A 21,616-nucleotide genomic window follows, 5' to 3' on the forward strand; every position below is an offset into this window, starting at 1 on the left:
TGTCTAAAACTTGGCTCAAAATGCAATGGAAAGAAATATTAAACTTTGCTGAATTGAGAGCATGAGCTTTTTCATGGAAAAAGTTTTGGGGAAAAATCCTCTGTACTTACTAGACATGGCACATAGTTCCAGGATAATTATGTGCAAAGTGTGAGTGGGCAGAAAAGCAGCAGAAACACCAAGATAGTAATAGAGTTATTAAAATACTCCGTGATAATCTTGAACTGAATTGTCTGTTGAAATTTAATTATGAAAATAGTTATTTGATATCTTAATTTAAAATCCTTTCATCAGTTACTTTATATTGAACCACTGCTGCAAACATGCTACTCTGTATTGTACTGTTTTTCATGCTATTAAAAAGATGTTATATGAAACTTGTCACCGTGTATGTTGTTCCCAGTGTTTAACTTTCAAAGACGTGAGAAGAGGTACAGTAATATTACTCACCCAGTATGAGATCAGTGATGAAATTGTCTGTCTCTCTCAAAGCTTTTGTCTCCAATTTGTTACATCATAGTGGAATGAGAAGCAGTTGTTTAATGCAGACCACTTTCTGTGTGATGTAAATCTGTATAAGGCTTTTACAAATGGTTCCATTTAGTGATACCACTAAAGAAATTTAAAGGGGAAAAAAGGGGTTTGTTTCACCTCTTACAATACTTGGAGAATTTTTTTTTTCACTCATTGACATAAATCTTAAAAAGAAAGGTAAAAAAAAGGTCTTTTTTGTGACTGTATTAGCTTGTGCTTCAGGTCTTACTCAAGAAGATGTGATGATCTCTTGGGTGAACACCACTTTGTTTCTGCTGTTTAAACCTCCCTGTGGAGAGGATGGTGCTTGAGGATGGTAGCTGTGAGCTGCCCGCAGCCTTGAACAGTGCTTAGTTCCCTGTGACTGCGCATCCCTGGCTGATTGTGGAGAAGAGCGTGCCTGTAATCCCATTTCCTGCTGCTTTATAGGCCGTTTCTGAGAGTACAATGAAACCACAGGCTGTTTCTTGAGCATGCAGGCTCCGTTCTTGACTATGTAGGCTCCTCTGTGCTCTGATGGTGCTCCCTGGCTGCACAGAGCTGTGCTTGCAGATGACTATCTGATGGGACAGCAGGTCTGGTCTTGAAGGCGGCCTTCAGGCTTTTCTAGAACAGTCCAGGCACATGCTAGGGAGAGCGTGTTCTGGGAAGCCTGAGGTTGAAATGGCTAGCTCGGTTGCTAAGTGGTTCATCCAGACTTTTGCCACCACACAGTGCCAAGTGTGTCCAGAGTGAAGCATTCCTACAACTGCTCTGCGGAGAGAGCGCCCTGGAGCGCTTGGGGCCAGGGGGTGCCCAGGCTGCGCGTTGGAAGGATGCTCATGTGGTGCTGTACCAAGAAATAGTGCCACCTAGTGATGAGCTTCAGTTTTATACAGCGTTTGTTTTGTGGGCTGGAGAAAAATGCTTGCACTACCACATCCAAGAATGTACGCCCCAAAATTGTTTATTTCTCAGTACCGCATAATTTCCTGCATAAACAATACAAAATAGGAATTAATTTATCCATTCTGAAAACATGGTATTTTTTTTTAAATGCGGAGCTCTTAACTCCTTCAGTTTTCTTATTTCTACTACTTTTTCCTTCAGTTTTTCCACCTTCTTTCTCATTTATGCCAGTCTTGAGAGAAAAAAAAAAATTTAAGCAAAATGTATAAAATTTTTGTATCCTTTCCATCTAAAATTCTCAAATACTTTGGTGCTGTTGAAATGTTTTCCTAGACTTGTTTTCTTTGGACTGTCTAAAAGCCTTCAAAATTATCTGTTTCATACTTAAGTTCTAATGCAATAGACAGCAAGCAATTTACAGTGAACATTTTCCCTCCTTTCACTTAATTCTCTCCATTCCCTCCCTTCTGCGGAGTTAGGATGACAGTGCGAATATTTGTGATTAACTTGTTGCTTAATGAAGCAGAATCAGTCTGTGTCATATGATGCTTCTTTAGGAATCTCATTAATGTCACAGGAACTGTGAGCAGTGGCTCACAGTAAAAGTCTGCCTAGTCCAGTGTGACCTAGCTGTAAAGAGATGTGTATTCCGGGTGTGGAAAGCAGGGAGCAAAGCCTTATCCATCCTTTGGTGAGCTGGCATTCCCATGGACTGTGTCGGCACTGCAAAGGCAACTGCACTGAACAGGTTGGGGCCAGGGGACTGGTCTACTTGTTTGCAGTCATGTTGTACCACTTTCTTGCTCCAGGGCCAGAAAAAAACCCAAGATCATCCCCAGCGCCTGCATTTGGCTGTACACAACAGTGAGGAGCGCAGCAAGCCTGTCAGCATTGCTCAGGCTGGAGTTTTGCTCAACATTCACATGTTGATGCTTCCTATGAAGGTGGGAACCACAAAGCTGGGGTTAAATGAGATTGTCCAAGTCTCATCCTGATTTTTCAGCAAGTCAGAGTTGGCCCATAAAGTGGGGAAGCGGAAGCCCAGCAGCTGTGTCCTCTTCCTGCTTCTTACATTTCTAGGTGGAGCACCACTGGGTTGTTTCTACTGACTCCTTGGATGCCTTCAACAAATAATAGATGCTGTGGTGTCTACCCTACCAGGTCCCTGGAGGGTCTTATTGTTTTGGTTTGTTTTTTTTTTTTTTTTTTTCCTTCCTGAACTTTGGATTCATCAGGTTTTTTGAAAATCTCTTTCTCTCTTTCTCTGTATTTCCTCCTCTTTTTGGAGGAGAGCAAGCACTGGATTCTTTTAGCCTATTCATAAGGGGAGAGCAGCAGCAATGGCTATATGCAGGTATTGAGAGAAGACATAGAATCAGGGAAGCCTGTGATATCCTCCCAGAATCCTCTCCCAACCTCTTCTATGTTTTACTCACAGAGGGGTAAGCAACCCTGAGCCAGATGTGGTATTTGGTAACCAATGATGAACTACTTTCATGAGCTTGCCTAGTATGTAGTCCTTGAATTCATGTAAATTTAGCATTCACAATATCCTTTGCAGGTGTTTTTGGATTCCTTTGCAAGGTTGCTATTTCTTACATAAAGAACTTCACCTTACTAATTTTGAACCTACCTATTTCTATTTTTATTCAGTGCTCTAGACTTTGTATTGGAAGAAAAGCTAAGGCTGAGTTGTGCGTCCACTTCTTTTGTGTTCTTTCCAGTTCTTTCAACTGGAACAGGTTGCCCAGAGAGGTGGTGGATGCCCCATCCCTGGAAGTTTTTAAGGCTAGGCCAGATGGGACTCTGAGCAACCTGATTTAGTGGGAGGTGTCCCTGCCCATGGCAGGGGTGTTGGAAGTAGATGATCTTGAAGGTCCCTTCCAACCCTAACAATTCTATGATTCTGTGCTACTTTTGCCTCTTGTGTGTTCTGTCAGCTGTGGCAAAGGGTCCCTTGTGTAATTTTTCTTGTACAGAGGCTATTCCATACCCTTGCTCATCATAGAATTAAGACTGGGGATATCCATAGGAAACAAACAAAAGAGTGTAAAAAAGGAGACTAGATTAAAAAGCATATTTGGGATTTTCACACTGAATTAAGAATTAAAAATGAGTGAAACTTCGGTGGTTTTGCCAGTTAAGAGATTTTTCTGAGTGTGTTATCACTGTCCAACCGGAGTCGCAAATGCTACTTGCAGAGGCTAAGTATTGACAGCACAATCGAATATTTCCAAATTTTGTTCTAAGTCACTTCTAGGTCAAAACAGTCATTTAACAAAAGCATTTTGACTGTCAGTTGCTTCACCTAGTATTTTGGCTCATTCTTGTGCCTTTCCATCTTCTGTTCCCTGATTGCAGCTGGCATCTGTTGTCTCTGTCACACTCTCCCAAGTGCAATGCTGTTATTAGTCAAACTGACAGTCATTCTTTTTGTAATGCTGGGAGTGTCCCAGAGTTGTTCTGGAATTTCTCCAAAAATAGCTCCAGCGCTGTGATCCAAACAGAAAACCTTTGAGAAGTTGTGAGTGAAAGAAGGGATTTTGAATCACAGAATTTTCAGAGTTGGAAGGGACCTCTAGAGATCATCTAGTCCAACTCCCCTGCTAAAGCAGGACTGCCTAGAGCACATCACTCAGGACTGTGTCCAGGCGGGTCTCGAAAGTCTCCAGAGAAGGGGACTCCACAACCTCCCTGGGCAGCCTGTTCCAGTGCTCTGTCACCCTCACCGTAAAGAAGTTTTTTCTCATATTTGATCGGAACTTCCTATGTTCCAGCTTGTGCCCGTTGCCCCTCGTCCTGTCACTGGGAACCAATGAAAAGAGTCTGGCACCATCCTCCTTAAACCCACCCTTTAGATGCTTGTAAACATTAATAAGGTCTCCCCTCAGCCTTCTGTTCTCCAGGCTAAAGAGTCCCAGCTCTTTCAGCCTTTCCTCATAAGGGAGATGCTCCAGTCCCTCAGTCATCTTAGCTGCCCTTTGCTGGACTCGCTCCAGCAGTTCCCTGTCCCTCTTGAACTGGGGAGCCCAAAACTGGACGCAGTATTCCAGTTGTGGCCTTACCAGTGCAGAGTAGAGGGGGAGAATGACCTCCTTTGACCTACCGGCCACACTCTTCCCTATGCATGCCAGGATTCCATTGGCCTTCTTGGCAACAAGGGCACATTGTTGGCTCATGGATAATTTACTGTCTACCAGGACCCCCAGATCCTTTTCCTCAGAACTACTTCCCAGCAGGTCCACCCCTAACCTATACTGGTGCTTAGCATTCTTCCTCCCCAGGTGGAGGACCTTGCACTTGCTTTTGTTGAACCTCATTAGGTTCTTCTCTGCCCAGCTCTCCAGCCTGTCCAGGTCACGCTGGATGGCAGCACGGCCCTCTGGAGTGTCAGCCACCCCTCCCAGTTTGGTATCATCAGCAGACTTGCTGAGGATACACTCTGTCCCCTCATCCAGGTCATTAATGAATATACTGAACAAAATTGGACCGAGTATTGACCCCTGAGGGACACCACCGGTTACAGGCCTCCAACTAGACTCTATGCCGCTGATCACAACCCTCTGAGTTCTGTCACACAGCCAGCTCTCAATCCACCTCACTGTCACCTCATCTAGCCCATACTTCCTCAGCTTCCTAATGAGGATGTTATGGGAGACAGTGTCAAAAGCCTTGCCAAAGTCAAGGTAGGTAATATCAACGGCTCTCCCCTCATCCAGTCAGCCAGTTATAACATCACAGAAAGCTATCAGATTGGTCAAGCATGATTTAGCCTTGGTAAATCCATGTTGACCACTTCCAATAACTTCCTGTTCCTCTACGTGTTTGGAGATAACATTCAGATCCAGAATGCGTGTCTTCACTTGGGTCTCTTGGAAGGCCTCAGAGCCCGACTTCTATCCTCCTGCAGGGTATTCCTGTGTTTTTGAGCACAGACCTCATAAATAAAAACGGTAAGTTACTGCTTTCCCAGGTGGTCCCTGCCACAATGTAGATGCTGAAGCATGAAAAATAAATGCTCTCAGGGAATGTACTGGAGCCTATAGAAGAAAGATAGATTCTTTCTCCATATTGAAAATGAGAAATAGCTCTGTTTTGACTTTTTGGTAACTTCCAGTGTGCATAGCTGAGGAAAAGGCGAGAACATAAGTTCTCTAGAGCGTCGTATGACAACAATATGCCAGGGCCAAGGACAAAGCAGAGAAATGTAATGGAACATAAATAAAATAAAGTCAGTCTCTGAAGTGTTGTAAAATCGGAGAAAATGAAAAACTCCAGTATGATTTATTAAATCTGCAGCTTGGACACTGTATGGATGGGCACTGAAACATGTTTGACCAGAGTATTGAGGGACTGGACTCAGCAGACAATGTGCTCCTTGCATTCCCAAGTCCAAAGTCCTTTATATATAAGAACACAAATTTAAAAAAAAAAAAAGAAAGAAAAAGTTGAAAAGTACATCTTGGGCTGTTGATTTCTGCCAGATTTTTGTCCCTTGCTACCTGTTCACTATGATGAAGAAGTCACGGTAGTGCCACTTGTGCTGTATGTTCTTCACTTGTTTTTTATCCCAGCTTTTAAATTCCAATAATTTTAAGCAAATCTTTGTGGGTTTTTCTCCCCTTTTTGCACTAGTTTTGAACAGAATATTGCCAGGCGCTATGATTCCACAATGATTATAAGTGAAATGCAGAACTGAGTGTTGCTAAGATGTTCTCAGTAAGAAGACAGTGAGGCCTCCTGTCTTTCAGACACATGTAATTAATTGTGCTAAACCTAAGGACATAGATATGTGCCCTCCCCTTGCATGTTAAATTAGTGTTTTTATCTATCTGACAATGTATACATACAAATAAGGAAGGAAATGAAATGTGTTCAATGCTTGGCCGAAGGCCTAAAATGATATTTTAAAACATACCCAGAAAACAGGAAGGAGCGTATTTAGTCAGGTGTTTGACATAAAAAGTCAGCTGTTATCAGCTTTTTTATTAGGTGATGTCTATGCAGGTTTGGTTGGCTGGTGGAGCAATTTCAAAATCAACGTGCTTCTTGTGGGGTGGTAATACATTGCCAGTATAAAACCTGTTGCATTAGAGATGGTTAGCTCACAATTAAGGAAGAAGAATTAGATAGAGGGGAAAAAAAACGTCTGTTAGATACAATGCTAAGTCAAGGCTCAAGTTACTTGCGTTTGACGCCAACTCTATTTTAGGAAATGCTGAGACAGGGCTTGCAGACCTCATTTTACACCCACTCACTTGAATATGCTAGACAGAGGCTGGAAATTATTGTGAAATGCTGTCTTTTAACTCCCAAGGAGCTATGCCCGCAACATTCATAAGGAAAAAGCCAAAACATAGTTCAATATTTAATTTAGTGAGGTTGTACTCACTGATACTCTAAAATTGTCAAAGTGAGGAAATTAAAAATTAAATAAATAATAAATAATAATAATAAATAAATAAATAAAGGATTAAATAAACCTTGCAAAATTGAGCAGCGGCAGTTTACAGGAATGCCAAAATGGATGCTGCTGTCACACACCATCTGCCCCTTTAGGCACGCATATTAAGTTTAGTGTTGACCTGCCCAATCCTGTAGTATTTGTAACTGACTTCCAAGCTTTATCACAGCACAAGGCTGGTTTACTAAGGCACCGAATCATGTCTGCGTGGCAGAGGAGTCTGCACGCAGCAAGCGGTTGGGATTTTCCAGGAGGTGGTTTGATTTCCTGCTCTCCTGCTAATTACATGCTTCTGAGAAACACGTAAACATCTTCTCTTAGATATATTACATTCATGCAAACTGCATGACCCCTTAAGCCCTGTGATGCAACGTCTGTTATGTATGAACTGTTCTCTAGGGAATATCACGTTTGGTCTGAAAGGATTCCTTGGCAGTATTTATTTCTGTATTGTTGAAATTTGCAATACAAGTTATTTTTTTAAAGGTCTAGCGCAGGGATTCCCAAAGGACATGCTACCACAGCAGCCTGTGCGCTTTGCTCCCAGCAACTGAGTTTGAGTGGTCCCAGGAAAAACGTGTACAGACTGCAGAGGAAAATGGGAAGATCAGCCTCCTTTTATCTTTTTTTTTTCTTAAGATTAAAAGTTTCCTATCTAATATATCAAAAGTTTAGGAAAACAGTGATCTCTATGGAGTTGCAGCTCAGAGCACAACAAAAATGAGCTGTGTGGAATTTATTTTTTTCCTGGTATTGTTTTTCAACATTTCATGATAACTTGTTTTTAAGTTGCATTTTGAGAGGCATTTACTGAGTTCTCCTTGCTTCAACACTGTTTGTGGCTTCTATAATACTGTTTCTGAGTTACTGTCATGCTAAATCATTTTTCCAGAGGAGGTTATCTAAAAATGACGGTAGAGTTGTTTGAAAAATTAAGTAAGCAAGCCAAAATAGGTGTATGGATACATGGGCAATACCAATGGCAGATTAACTGCTGAGAACCAAAATGTTCCTGACTCTGGTTATTACTCACCCGTTATTTGGACTTACATTGTCTGAATGCCTTCAGTATGGTAGAAGAGCTATTTGTTGCCATTTGAAGTTCTGCAGGAACATACCAAATAATAGGCTAGCTCCTGACAAGAAAAGGCCATGGCCACGAGAAATGTGATGACAAGATTTCAGGCATTTTCCAGCTTTCGGAACCAAAAGCACACCGTTACTGATGGAAGTCCTGTGCCAGGATGGGGCCCCTGTGTTACATTTCATTTCTCAACATAAGCTAGTGATCCTAGAAACAAGCGATCTAATGATAGCTCTTAGGTCAGTGGTGAAATGGATCCTTACTTCAGAGTGTACGAGCACCACCTCTGTGACATCAGTTAATTGCTGAGCTAGTATATTAAGTTGACTTATGATGTTGTGAAATGCTTTGGTCATCTGATCACTGTGTGATAAAAGATGACTTTATTTGCTTCAATGCATCGTAAAGAACAGAAGTAAGTGTATCCTGAGTTGGTTAAAAAGCTGCATATTACAGATGTCTCCAGCAACAGTCAGAGGAGGGGGAAAACAAAAAAAAAGCAGGCAAGCATATACTGGCAGCACTTCACACAGACGTTCTCCTCGTTGGAGGTTTATGTGCAGCTGCAAGAGCTCTTTGGCTTCCGTTTGACTTTTGTGGATGTAGCTTAGAACAGGGTAAATGGGTCATGTAAAGTAAATCACTGCTTTTCAGTAGTGCTTCACAGGCCATTATATCTCGCTGTAGATGTAAGACTTAAATGTGTGCATCAGCCTATGAAAATAGTTTTTTGTCATAAACTTCATCTGGCATGGAGCTTGGAGACCATTATAGATGAATCCCAAGGGAGAAAAGATTAGCTTCCAAGATTTTGACTGCAAAATGCTAAGTCTAAGTAATCAGAAGCTTAAGCTGTTTCAGTGACCAAAGTTATTTTTTATTTTTGGAAGTGGATTATTGATGACACATCCCTACAGCCCTCGGCATGCAACCTCAGCTGTCTGGACATTCCTTGCTGCCTAGCTACAAAATGCATCTGATGCTCTTTTATGGTCTCTTGGCTGGCTCTGTAGGTCATGTAGCCTTCCAGTAGTTAAGGGGTTTGTCCCTACTCACGGGTTACCTGTCTACTACGTTACATACTAGGGAAACCTGAACTTGGAAGGTCATCATTAGACTGAACATCCTTGGAAATTCTTCCTCAATATCATGCCTCCCTGAGTAGGTATCTTTACATTAATGCAGTTTCCTGTCCTCCCGATGCCCTGATCAGAGAGAGCAGCCAAGAGCACGAGAAGGAACAAAGCAGCTTCATCCGATGTTTCAGCTGGCTGTTCAAAAATTAAGAGTAGCAGTACAGAAGATTTTGAAGTGGACAACTTCCTCTCAAGGAGGATACCAGATTTTTATTTTTTTTTTAATGTAACTCATATTTATGATTTTAAAGTCACTACTTCAAAAAACTTATTTACAGCAAGAAAACTGCAGCTGGCTTGTCTGCTGATTACACAATGTAATTAACATACCAGCACCTGAAATTTACTGAGAAGGGAGGATGAGGAAGAGAATGGTTTGGGGACTCAGTGTTCATAAGAGAAGAAAACTGATCCTCTGAATCTTATGCCATTTAGACATTCAAAGGGGGAAAATAATCAAGATAGTCTAACATCTACCCTTAGTGCAGGCAGCTTCCATGTACGTACACAATATTGAATTGCATAGATGTGACAAGATCAGTCTGAAGAAGTGACAGTGTAACTGTTCTTTGGCCTAATATTACCTAGCAATGTTTCAACAAGCCCATGTTCCCTAGATCCCCACAGTATTGTCTTTGCCATATGGGCAGTGTAGGTGACAACTTCCATACATGCCTGTAAACTACATTCTAAAAGAAAAATCAGCTGTTGCTGGAACCTTGCAGGCATCTCATGAAGAAACACCTCAGCACCCACACTGAAGAGCACTGAGATATTTTAAAAACAAATTTTTGAGAAAAGGAGCAGGTGTGGCAGTCTGAAGCAGTATAGCAAAGAACATAGTCTGAGTAGGAAAAAAATTGAAGCTCAGTTCCAGTTAGCCGATAAAACACAAAATTGGGAAAAGAATGGCTGAAAACACAATTTAATTAAGCACAGCAGCGGAAGAAACCACCCAAGAATTAAAAAAAAATTAAAAAAATAATAGAAGTATGACAACTGAGTATACTTTGTCAAGTTAACTTATTTAACAAAGCTAAATCCAGAATATCTTCTAAGAACTACCATACTGAGAACACAAGCAAGATCAGTAACCAAGCCTTCATGCTACCTCATGGGAATCGAGACAAACCCTCCATCCAGCATAAGCTGTCACAGCCTTTACAAACCCTTTAGCCGAAGTAGAATTCCTATTCCTTGGAGTCTTAAGTCATGTGAAATAGCTCAGGGCATGGTTTCTGGATAAGAGGTCACCACTTTAATTGATAAATACATAGATAAGAAATTCCCCTCACACGTTTCAGCTTGCAGTATCCAAGAGAATGAGACACATAGAAGGACATGATCATGCTAAGATCTAAGAGAACAGCCTTTCTCATTTCTTGGTATTTGGGACAACAGCATCAGCACAGCTGTCTTGCTTTTGCTTAAAAGCCATCTTATTGATGGAGCAGAGGAAAATGTATGATCTTTTAAAAAGTGAGGGGGGGCTTTAGCACATACAGGGTTTTAGTGCTCACATTCTCACATGCAAATTAAAAGCTGCAGAACAGTAAAGCTTTATGTAGGTTTTCTGGCCATGTATTGCTGTTAATTAGTGCCAGCACAGACACTGTAGCTCAGAGACGGATTCCTTTGCACAAGCTTCCTTCAGCAGAAGAAAGAAAAATATGCTGAATTCCCACTTATTGCCAGCATAAAAACTTCACAGACAGGGATGCAAAAATGCTGGGCATGGTATCTGCTTAAGAATCATAAATGTTTCCTGCCCACCATTAGGCAATTTTAAGAATCATCCCTAACGATTTCTTTGTCTAACTACTTACACCAGTCAGATCCCACTTCAAAAACCTGAGATAAGAGATCTGTACAGCTGCATTTTTAGACACCAGCATATACTGCTAGGAGCATTTCAGAACTTTGTGACATTGCACAAAACATTATGAAAATAAGTTTTCCAGCTTCATTTGCAATTGTAAGTAAAATACAGTTAATACACCTGCATTTGTAAATGCATAATAGAAATCTCATTCTTCACAAAAGAACTGAGGTATTTTATCTATATAGCAATCTTTATTTCAAAAGGCATTTATTACAAAAATGTAAAAATCCAGCTAGATCAGAAATACTGAGATTATTTTACTGGACTCTCAAGTCCATGGATCTTTGTCCCCATATCCTTTTCCTCACAACATTTTCCCCACTTCCAGTCTGATTACACAGGTGCAAATGTGCCTAAACGGCCTGGAATAGATAAATACATTGAGAAAGGCAAAAGCTGTAAAGCTAAATGCATGCAAGAAGTTCTATCAGGAAGAAACCCTCAAAAATAAACATAAGTGTAAAGTAGAGATAATCTGCAGGTATCCAGGGATCTGCTCAGTCATCCTTGTCTTTTGCCCCATGTTTCAGGATGCGCGTGAATTCAATGTAGTTGAAATTCCCCTTTTTGTCGATGGGTGCCTCTCTGTACAGCTCATCCACCTCTTCGTCTGTGAACCTGTCTCCCATCGTCGTCAGCAGCTCCCGCAGGTAGTCTTCCTGAATGAACCCTAGGACACAATGGAAGAGGACATAAGAAAAAGGAGTTTTTACATTTATCTGCTAATAGATGGACAATAATTTCTTTAAATTCTTCGTTTCAATTAAAAAGACCTACAGTCTTTGTTGCCAAATGAAAACAAAGCCATTAAAACCTATTACTATAATTGCCAAGTAATTACAAGCACTCAATCAAGTCAAGCCTCTTAGTTCATTCGCATGGTCTCACTACAAGTAAAGGCCGTTTTATGATTTGCCTGTGTTGTTTCAAAGAATATACAGATTTGTCAGTATATATATTGGACCGTCTTCCCAACAGCAGGGCTATACTCCTGGTAGTACTGAGAGCCTTCTAACAACTCTACATTTCACACAAAGGGATGAAAACCACTAAGAAAAAAATAATGATAGAACTCAACTACCAAGGCTCAATAAGTACAAGAAACACAGGGAAGTTTGAAATATTTCAAAGATTTTAAATTGATTTTAAATCAGTGACAAAACTCACATTTACTAGACTGGTTGCAAAGAACACATTTTTGGCATTGGTTATTAAACAAGCAGCCTTACATAAATTGTGATTCCTTCTATCACCACTCTTGTGAGTCACACGAGGTTTTTCTTATATTAATTTCCTTCTCCTTTAAGTACAGCTTAACAGAGGGAAGGTGGATACAAGTTGCTGACAGAGAACAAGTTCTTCATAAAGCACACCAGCTTTGAAGACAAGGGTTCCCCTTACAAAAGTTGCCCTGAAGTTGAATTTTAAGTTAGGAAAAAATCAAAATATTTTTTTCCTTTCTCCTTTCTTGAATAACAGAACCGAAGTCACAAAAGTTTGGGATTTAAAGTTTTATAGCGTTTGGAAAGGTAATTTCAGCTGCTGAGGATACATGGGATGAGTTTAGTTTGCAGAAATCAGAATTTTCAGAGTTAAAATTTGTCACCACTGCTATGAATACCAGCATTTAGCATTACAAAAGTAAGTAGAAGTAATACCCACATACCTGTGGCTTCTTCATCAAAGCAAGCAAAAGCATTCCTGATTACATCTTCGGGATCGGTGCCATTTAACTTCTCACCAAACATTGTGAGGAACATTGTGAAGTTTATGGGGCCTGGAGCCTCATTCATCATGGCATCGAGGTATTCATCCGTTGGATTCTTTCCTACAAATAAAGGGATTCATATTTGGTTCAGCTTTCAAACTAAAAGTAATCTGTATAATGCAATACAAACAGAGACACCTCTCATTAGCTATCCCAAACTCAATACTTTAACAGCACAGATTTGCTCGGCAACTGTAAACACAAAAGTGACATTACCAAGGGAGGCGAGCATATCGTGCAAGTCCTCTTTGTCAATGAAGCCATCCCTGTTCTGGTCGATCATGTTGAAGGCCTCCTTGAATTCTTGAATCTGCGACTGATCAAACATTGCAAATACATTGGAAGTGGCACGCTGAGGCCGCTTCTTGGTGGTCTTTGTCTTTGCCCTTTTGCTAGACATGTTGGCTGTTGGTTCTAGGGAGACAGAAACATATTCAAGGTTTAGCCTTATTAAAATCAGATTACAAGTCCCTGGGGGAGAGATGGATAAAGGAGTATCAAATTCCATGTTATAAGAAAATACCCCAAAGTACGCATTTATTTTAATATCTCCTGCTGTATTCTCTTTCATTTGGACTTCACTTGCTATTAAGCATAATGTCCTTCAGGATTCAGGGACTGGCACTGTAGGCCAACCGTAGGCTACATGAAAAAAACCCAATCAAATCATAGTTCTTGAAATTAAACTCACCCAGTGCTTGTATTGCTGATTCAATACTCTCTTTGCATCTTCCACAAGATAAGATTAGTACATACTTAGCAGTTTAGGAGGCACTATTGACCTACCACGTAGAAGGATATGGGCTGCTAACCCAGCATAGTATGTAGTGGTTAAATGAATCAAGCAGTATCCTAAACTAACATTTGGGAAGGGGAAAAAAAGGTATTTTAGGCTCATATTAGCATTTTTGTTAGAATAGCTGCTCTTAAAAGAGCAGTAGGTCTCAGTACACAGAATGACCGTGATGAGAGCTTAATGTTTTTGTGAAGATCATTGGATGGTGCTGGAGCTGGGAGAGAGATCTGCCAAAGAACGCCTATTAGAGTTCTTTCATCAAAGTCAACTAGAGGATTGTGTGTGTTAGAAAAAGGATACTGGCGTGTTTCGAAAGCGCTACATTGCTGTTCTCTTACACAGTGGAACTATTACACAATACATATGCAAATGCAAGCATATTCTTTTTTAAATTAATTAATGACATAATAGTTTTAAAATTATGAAGACTGTTTCTTTTAAATTATCAACCTTTAAAAACATTTATATATTCTCGTAGAATCTTTATATAGTTTCATGTATCACAAATATACTAATTTCATTGTCTCCCTCGAGCAGTCAAATGAAGAAATAAACATGTTAGTTTACATGCTGTGACACTAATATTATCAGGGTAGAAGTGAGGCTTTCAAGTTAAGTACTTCTCTTTAGCTGGGAAGATACATTTAGCATTCAACTGTGGTTGACAGTACAAACACAAAAAGCTGAGTCATTCACTGAAACGCAAACAGAAAAACCTCAACATTGCTACTGGATCAAAGTAAGGTAGACCCTCTCTAATGTTGTTTCTAAAAGTCTCATACACCTCTATGCCTTAGTTTTATTTTATGCAAGCAATCCGCGCTGCTAAAATCTTTTATCATGCCCAAACCAAATGTTGTGCAAACTGGATTCCTTCCATCCTTGATTTTGAAATCTACAGGAAGCACCTGCAGGAAGCATCATGAAAGGACACATTTAAGCTTCACCTTTAGTCACAAGAATGCCAACATTTTGAAATTTAAACTGAGTATTAATTTTGTAAGTTTTAAGAAGTTATCTGGTCAGAAGTGCAATTCTAATCAGAGTCACTGCACAGTTCTAATGGTTTCTCAGATAGTTTGCCCAAAGTTACTGCATTTTCTGTTACACTCCTGAAAAGCAGACTAAAGTCACTAACTTGGATTCATCCTTAAAAAAACAGGGAGTAAAATTAAGCAAAGTAACTCCCTTACATGGTCAATCAATCCAATATTCAGGTAAAAAAAATCAGTTAGTTTTTTTTGTTTTAATTAAAGCAAAAATTTTACCTTGCTTTGTATCAGATACAGGACATGCTGTACCAAGCATCTGGATCATAAAAGGATATTCCATGGTTACGTCCTTCTCAGTCTGTCTACAAACAGCGCTACTGATTTCCCCTGCTAACTCCACACTTTTAAATCCTACGTGCATACACAACGTTCTTCTGACATATAAAAAAACCTATTATGTCTCGAACTAAAAATAGCCTATGAAATGCAACTGTGCATCATTCAACGACACTGAAGTTCTCTTCATTGCATTCACTAACCACAAGCTATCTGAGATGTTTGGCCTCCAACAACACTTCAACAAATAAATATGAACTCCTGACATCTAGATATTTATGAAGACAGCTGACAATAAAGGTAGTTTGCTTTCAAGCTGCAGACAAGGGTTGTGCATAACTTCAGTCTTTTTTATTCTGTAAAAACACTCATACAAGTTACTATTACACTCTGAATTATCGATTAAAAGTTCCACTACCCAGAATAGAATTAAACAGTATCTGTTAATAACTGTTCTCTGAAATAATTCATAGTTTTCAGAATATGGCCTATTCAAAGTAAACTAAAAAGTTTGCATGTGCTGCAAGGCAGCACTCCCAGCAAACCACCACCTGCGATTCTCTCAGGTATAATTCAATGCTAATCGAGAGGAGTTAACAACAAAAGCAGACTACTGCTGACTGTAGCTACACACAGCAGGAAGAAAGCCTGTTTCTTTTCTAATTCTGTTCAGAAGATTGCCGTATCAGAATATCATACTAGAGAAGACAAAAAGTTTGCCAATGCTTGCATTACTAATTTCTAAGTTTCTCTCAGGCAGGCTTGGGAGGCAGCCATACAGAATACAGAAAGCACAACTCTTACTTGAAGAGACCTGTCAGCCTGCAGTGCAGCTATGCCTGAAATGGTAAAAAACTGTCTGGATGGCCAGGCCCAAAGAGTGGTGACGAATGGAGTTAAATCCAGTTGGTGACTGGTCACAAGTGGTGTTCCCCAGGGCACAGTACTGGGGCCAGTTCTCTTTAATATCTTTATCAATGATCTGGACAAGGGCATCAAGTGCACTCTTGGTAAGTTTGCAGATGACACCAAGTTGGGTGGGAGCGCTGATCTGCTTGAGGGTAAGAAGGCTCTGCAGAGGGATCTGGACAGGCTGGATTCATGGGCCAAGGCCAATGGTGTGAGGTTCAACAAGGGCAAGTGCCGGGTCCTGCACTTGGGTCACAACAACCCCATGTAGCGCTACAGGCTTGGGGAAGAGTGGCTGGAGAGCTGCCTGGCAGAAAAGGACCTGGGGTGTCAGTCAACAGCTAGCTGAGTATGAGCCAGCAGTGTGCCCAGATATCCAAGAAGGCCAGTAGCATCATGGCTTGTATTAGAAATAGTGTGACCAGCAGGACTAGCGAAGTGATAGTCCCCCTGTACTCCGTGCTGGTGAGGCCCAACCTCCAATACTGCGTCCAGTTTTGGGCCCCTCACTACAGGAAAGACATTGAGCTGCTGGAGCATGTCCAGAGAAGAGCAACAAAGCTGGTGAGGGGTCTGGAGCACAAGTCTTATGAGGAACAACTGAGGGAGCTGGTGTTGTTTAGCCTGGAGAAAAGGAGGCTGAGGGGAGACCTTATCGCTCTCTACAACTACCTGAAAGGAGGCTGTAGCAAGGTGGGGGTTGGTCTCTTCCCCCAAGTAACAAACGATAGGACAAGAAGAAATGGCCTCAAGTTGCAGCAGGAGAGGTTTAGGATGGATATTAAGAGAACTTTTCTTCACTGAAAAGGTTGTCAAGCATTGGAACGAGTTGCCCAGGGAAGTGGTTGAGTCGCCATCCCTGGAGGTATTTAAAAGACGGGTAGACATGGTGCTTAGGGACGTGGTTTAGTGGTGGTTTTTGTCAGTATTAGGTTGATGGTTGGACTCAATGATATTAAAGGCCTTTTCCAAGATAAACTATTTTATGATTCTATGAAATACTGCACTCAGCTCTGGGAAACTATTAGAAAGTGGGTGATAAATTGGAACATGTTCAAAAGAACAGGGACATCAATCCAATTAGCCAAAGAGATCGATTTATGATGAAAAAGTTTGAAGTGTTTACACTTAAGTGTTATGTATCTGTGTTCAGCAGCAAATAATGTAATAAGCAAGAACTAGCCTCATTTGAGTCAAGCACTGGACCCACTAATTTTAAAGAAAATAGGATTTCATCTGATAAATCCACCAGGTCATTTAGTCAAAGAAAAAATCATGCTTTTATAATTGAAACAGTATAAGTATAGGCTGGAAGTATAGACTGGAAATAGAAGAATTTCAGTAGATAAAATGTGGAAATACTTCACATTACATAGTACAAGTTATGACAGGCAGGTTTAGTTTGTTGTTTAATACTATGATGCACTGAATGGTCTGGGCCTTGTTCTAGAAACTGTTCAAGAAACTTCTAAATTAAGAGCCTGCCTGTAAAACTTACCATATCTCCAAAAACATAACCTTTATTTAGGAAGATTTTTCATATATTAGAAAAAAAAATAAAGGTCACCCACTGGAGTAGAGAGGTAGGAACAGCCCTGTGCCGCTTGTACATGTACAGTCATTTGTTTAGTTGATCAATAGCAGTGGATATCAAACTGCAGAAGCACAGAAAATCCTCTTATGCTTCTTACCTCTCGGAAAAGGATAAACCCTGGAAGGAGACAAAACTGAGCAAAGGAAAAGCTTGAGCCAGACAGTAAGAGATGAAACTTTAAAACCCACTAAGTGTTGCAAGTTTTGATCTGTTCAGAGGCAGCGATCAAAAGTTACGCTTCAGAGAACAGCCTTGTGTTTCAATAGTTGGTTTTACAGTCACTGTGAATGTCTATCACTCAAAATTTAAAAAAAAACAAAACACCAAAACACAAACCCAAAGCACAAGTACACACACACAAAAAAGTAAACCAAAAAACCACAACACAAAAAACACACCTGGGAAAGTCTCTACACAGAATTTACACACAGAATCATTCAGGTTGAAAGGGACCTTAAAGATCACCTAGTTCCAAGCCCCCTGCCATGGGCAGGGACACCTCCCACTAGATCAGGTTGCTCAAAGCCCCATCCAGCCTGGCCTTGAACACTTCCAGGGATGGGGCATCCACAGCTTCCCTGGGCAACCTGTTCCAGTGTCTCACCACCCTCACAGTCAAGAATTTCTTCCTGATATCCAATCTAAATCCACCCTCTTTCAATTTGAGGCCATTACGCCGTGTCCTGTCACTACACTCCCTAATAAGGAGTCCCTCCCCATCTTTTCTGTAGGCCCCCTTCAAGTACTGGAGGGCTGATCTAAGGTCTCCCTGGAGCCTTCTCTTCTCCAGGCTGAACAGCCCCAACTCTCTCAGCCTGTCCTCACAGGAGAGGTGCTCCAGCCCTCTGATCATCTTCATGGCCCTCTGCTGGACCCATTCCAACAGGTCCATGTCCTTCTTGTGGTGAGGACTCCAGAACTGGACAAAGTACTCCACGTGGGGTCTCAACACAGACTATTATATTTAGCACTGAATATTTTATTTTAACGCTGCCAGTTATTTTGGAACTTTTATTAAACTAAGATATAACAGTCACCTTCTCTTAAATCATCACGTTCCAAAGCCAGGCCTCAAAGCTGCATCCCAAGTTCTGCCCGTGTATCAGCTGCAGCAGCCGGTGCCACCGCTCGCCCATCGCAGCCTGGGCGGCAACAGGAAGAGATGACAAGACCAAGGCACGCCAGCACATCAGCGACAAAGCTCAATGAAGAGCAGATCACACTTCGAAAAAAGTATCCTATGCAATCTCACCTAGTCCTGAAAGCCATCTTAACACACTTATTAGTAAACTTCCCCAAACCCTCGAACAGGAGTCAGACCTGCCCCAAAATCTACTTTCCGTGACTCAACAAAGCCTATGTCCGCAGGTTAGAGAACGGGACCCACTGCCAGCTGTCCCCAGCAGCTGTGTTGCGGCCATACCTATTTCAAAACGCGGGCAGGAAGGGAGAGGCTCAGCCTCGCCGCCTCCCCCCGCCACCTCAACAGCTTTTACACCAGCCCTTCCCCTGCTCCAACAACGGCGGGGGGCGGCCCCTCTCTCTCCACGGGCTGCCCGTGCCCGCGGCTGCGGCTCCGGTGTCGCCCCTGAGGGCCGGCTCCCCGCTGAGGGAGAGCCACGCGGCCGGAGCTCCGGCCAGGCCCAGCACTGGCGAGGCGAAGGCCAGGGTGGGGCTGCCCCCGAGGCGGGTAACGCCTCAGGCGGCCCCTGACCTGCCGCACCCCTCACCTACCCCCCGGGCGGTCGCTGGGTCCCCCCCAGACCCACCTGGCGGCTGCGGGAGTGGGTCCTGGTCCGAGCGCGACGGGGAGCGACGGTGGCACTTCCGGAGAGGCAGCGGCCACCGCCCCGCCGCCGGCGCAGGGGAAGGAAGGCGTGGGCGAAACCATCCGAGCTAAGTAGAGGGGGGGAGGCGACGACGAGGCTCGTCGCTTCGCCGGCGAGGCGGCATAACCCGCGCCAAGGGAAGGGTAGCGACGGCGACCGTGTGTTTTTCCCTTCCTCTCAGGGGTCTCTGCCCTCCGCAGGAAAGTGGGGTCGAGGTCCCGGACCTCTCTCCCCTCCCGTCCCCCCCCCCCAAGGCGGAGCGTTGGTGCGGCGCGGTGCGGTCACAGCATTCCAAGGGCGGGGGTGCGGAGGCAGCACCGCGTCTGCCCTTTTAAGGCAACGGCGGGAGTTTCCTGCTCGCGCGGTGCCGGGCGGGGCGGGTCCTTGTCTCTTCGCCCGGCCCGGCCCCGCCTCTCCCCGGTCCCGGCCTCCCGCAGGGGCCGCGGGTCCCCTCCGCCATTCGACGCCCCGCGGAACCGGCCTTCCCGAGCCCCCCGTTTCAGTTACAGCGGTGTTACCGTCTGAGAAACACACAGTTTATTGTCGTTTGGACAATTATTCCACCGCCCGGGGAGCCCTCCCCACAGTGGGGAAGGGGAACCGGGGAAAAAACAAAGAAACAGGGACATTGAAATACAGATTTACTAGGATAAGACTAAATAATTAACATTAATAATACTAAATAACCAGTATCTATCCCAATGCCGATATAAGATATACAAGGATTATGCTCAGCCCATTCCATCAGCAGAAGCCGTGCACTCCCAGCCGTGGGCAGCAAATGTCGGACACTGCGAGCGCAACGGCTTTGCGGGGAAGGGAAGGGCTCAGGGGTCCGGCACCGGGACAAGGAGTTTCTCTGGACCGCCGCCATCAAGGGAGAGAGAAACTCCTCAGCAAACTTTCTAACTGATAGTGAATGTGACGTTCACGGTATGAAACAATCCTGTTGTCCAGCCTGGGTCAAGTGCCCAGGCCTCGCTCCTCCTCGTGCCTGCACCTGGCAAGGCTTGGAAACTCTGAGACCTTGAATCCTACATGGCCTAGCTGGCTATAAAGTAAATATTTTCACGAATTCAGACACTAGCATCTTCTAAAAATGCAGTTTTCCCAAGCGTTAGAAGAGAAGTTAGTCCCGTGTCGCTCAAACCAGTGGCAGTTGCTTCGTGAAGCGTCACAGGCCTCAGACGTTCCCGTTTTCTGATGGGAAAAAATAACTGAGGTCTGTGACCCCCGGGGCAGCGCGGCGGTGGGGCCGGGGAGGCGGCCACCCAACCCGGCAAAGCGTCAAAGTGCTGCCGTGTGGCTCGGGAGGTGCTACGTCACAATGACCCAAGGAGCCGGTACATCTGGAAGGTTGCTTTTAACAAGTTAATGACTTGTCTGTCTTGGGTTCAGAGACAATAAGTCAAGGCTGCGTATTTGGCCTGGTTTCCTAAGGAAAAGGGCTGATGCTGGTCTGTCATCTGTGTGTTGTCCCATCTTGGAATATTTTTTATGCTAGCAGGCACAACCAGCAGCCAGAGGCCTCAGGTGTATCAAATTCTCACTTTCAGACTTTATTGAGTGAAATAAAACTTCATAACTGAGTGATGGGGAGATGCAGCAGGCTGCAGCGGTGTTATGGTTTGAAGAACCCACAACAATTTATTGTCGTTTAGACAATTATTCTATCACCCAGTGACCCCTCCCCACCTGGGAAGAGGAATCAGAAAAAACAAGGATACCTGAGTGTTGAAATATAAGCAGATTTAATAGAATAAGACTAAATAATTAACATTAATATTACTAAAGAACCAATCGCAGAATGGTAGTGGTTGGAACAGACCTTTGGAGATCATCTAGTCCAAGCCCCCTGCCAGAGCAGGGTCACCTAGAGCAGGTTGCACAGGAACGCGTCCAGGCAGGAGAGAGAAGGAGACTCCACCACCTCTCTGGGCAGCCTGTTCCAGTGCTCTGCCACATTCAAAGTAAAGAAGTTTTTCCTCATGTTCAGGTGGAATTTCCTCTGTTCCAGCTTGTGCCCGTTGCCCCTTGTCCTGTCACTGGGCACCATTGAGAAGAGTCTGACCCCATCCTCTTGACTCCTGCCCTTTAGATATTTGCAAGCATTGAAGAGATCCCCTCTCGCTCTTCTCTTCCCCAGGCTAAACAGACCCAGGTCTCTCAGCCTTTCCTCGTAAGAGAGGTGCTCCAGTCCCTTGATCATCTTTATAGCCCTCCACTGGACTCTCTCCAGCAGTTCCCTGTCCTTCTTGAACTGGGGAGCCCAGAACTGGACATAGTGCTCCAGATGTGGCCTCACCAGGGCAGAGTAGAGGGGGAGGATGACTTCCCTCGACCTGCTGGACACACTCGTTTTAATGCGCCCCAGGATGCCATCGGCCTTCTTGGACACAAGGGC

At 43.2% G+C, this 21,616-nt stretch overlaps 1 protein-coding gene across 2 annotated transcripts; it reads right to left on the minus strand.

Annotated features, from left to right (window-relative positions):
* Nucleotides 1-10,015: 10,015 nt before the first annotated feature.
* LOC141739446 (myosin regulatory light chain 2, smooth muscle minor isoform) lies at nucleotides 10,016-19,571 on the minus strand. Of its 2 annotated transcripts, none has more exons than XM_074576700.1 (4): nucleotides 19,153-19,571; nucleotides 12,973-13,170; nucleotides 12,655-12,816; nucleotides 10,016-11,658 (listed from the first exon to the last, which is right to left on the minus strand). In XM_074576700.1, exons 2-4 carry the CDS (start codon nucleotides 13,154-13,156, stop codon nucleotides 11,486-11,488), a joined length of 519 nt encoding a protein of 172 aa, XP_074432801.1. In that variant the 5' UTR covers nucleotides 13,157-13,170; nucleotides 19,153-19,571; the 3' UTR covers nucleotides 10,016-11,485. The 2 variants fall into 2 exon arrangements, with proteins under 2 accessions (XP_074432801.1, XP_074432800.1); XM_074576699.1 differs by lacking the exon at nucleotides 19,153-19,571 and adding an exon at nucleotides 14,821-15,095.
* Between the last annotated feature and the right edge of the window lie 2,045 nt (nucleotides 19,572-21,616).

Source organism: Larus michahellis, chromosome 2 (genome assembly GCF_964199755.1).
Source record: "Larus michahellis chromosome 2, bLarMic1.1, whole genome shotgun sequence".
Taxonomy (NCBI): Eukaryota; Metazoa; Chordata; class Aves; order Charadriiformes; family Laridae; genus Larus; species Larus michahellis.

Excerpts from the sequence above, each read along its gene's own strand:
- LOC141739446 (XM_074576699.1), bottom strand. The coding sequence starts at position 14,965 with ATGCACGTAGGATTTAAAAGTGTGGAGTTAGCAGGGGAAATCAGTAGC. Across the intron at positions 13,171-14,820 it reads TGTATCTGATACAAAGCAAG|AACCAACAGCCAACATGTCT; the intron begins GTAAAATTTTTG and ends CTGTCTCCCTAG. Across the intron at positions 12,817-12,972 it reads CGATATGCTCGCCTCCCTTG|GAAAGAATCCAACGGATGAA; the intron begins GTAATGTCACTT and ends CTTTATTTGTAG.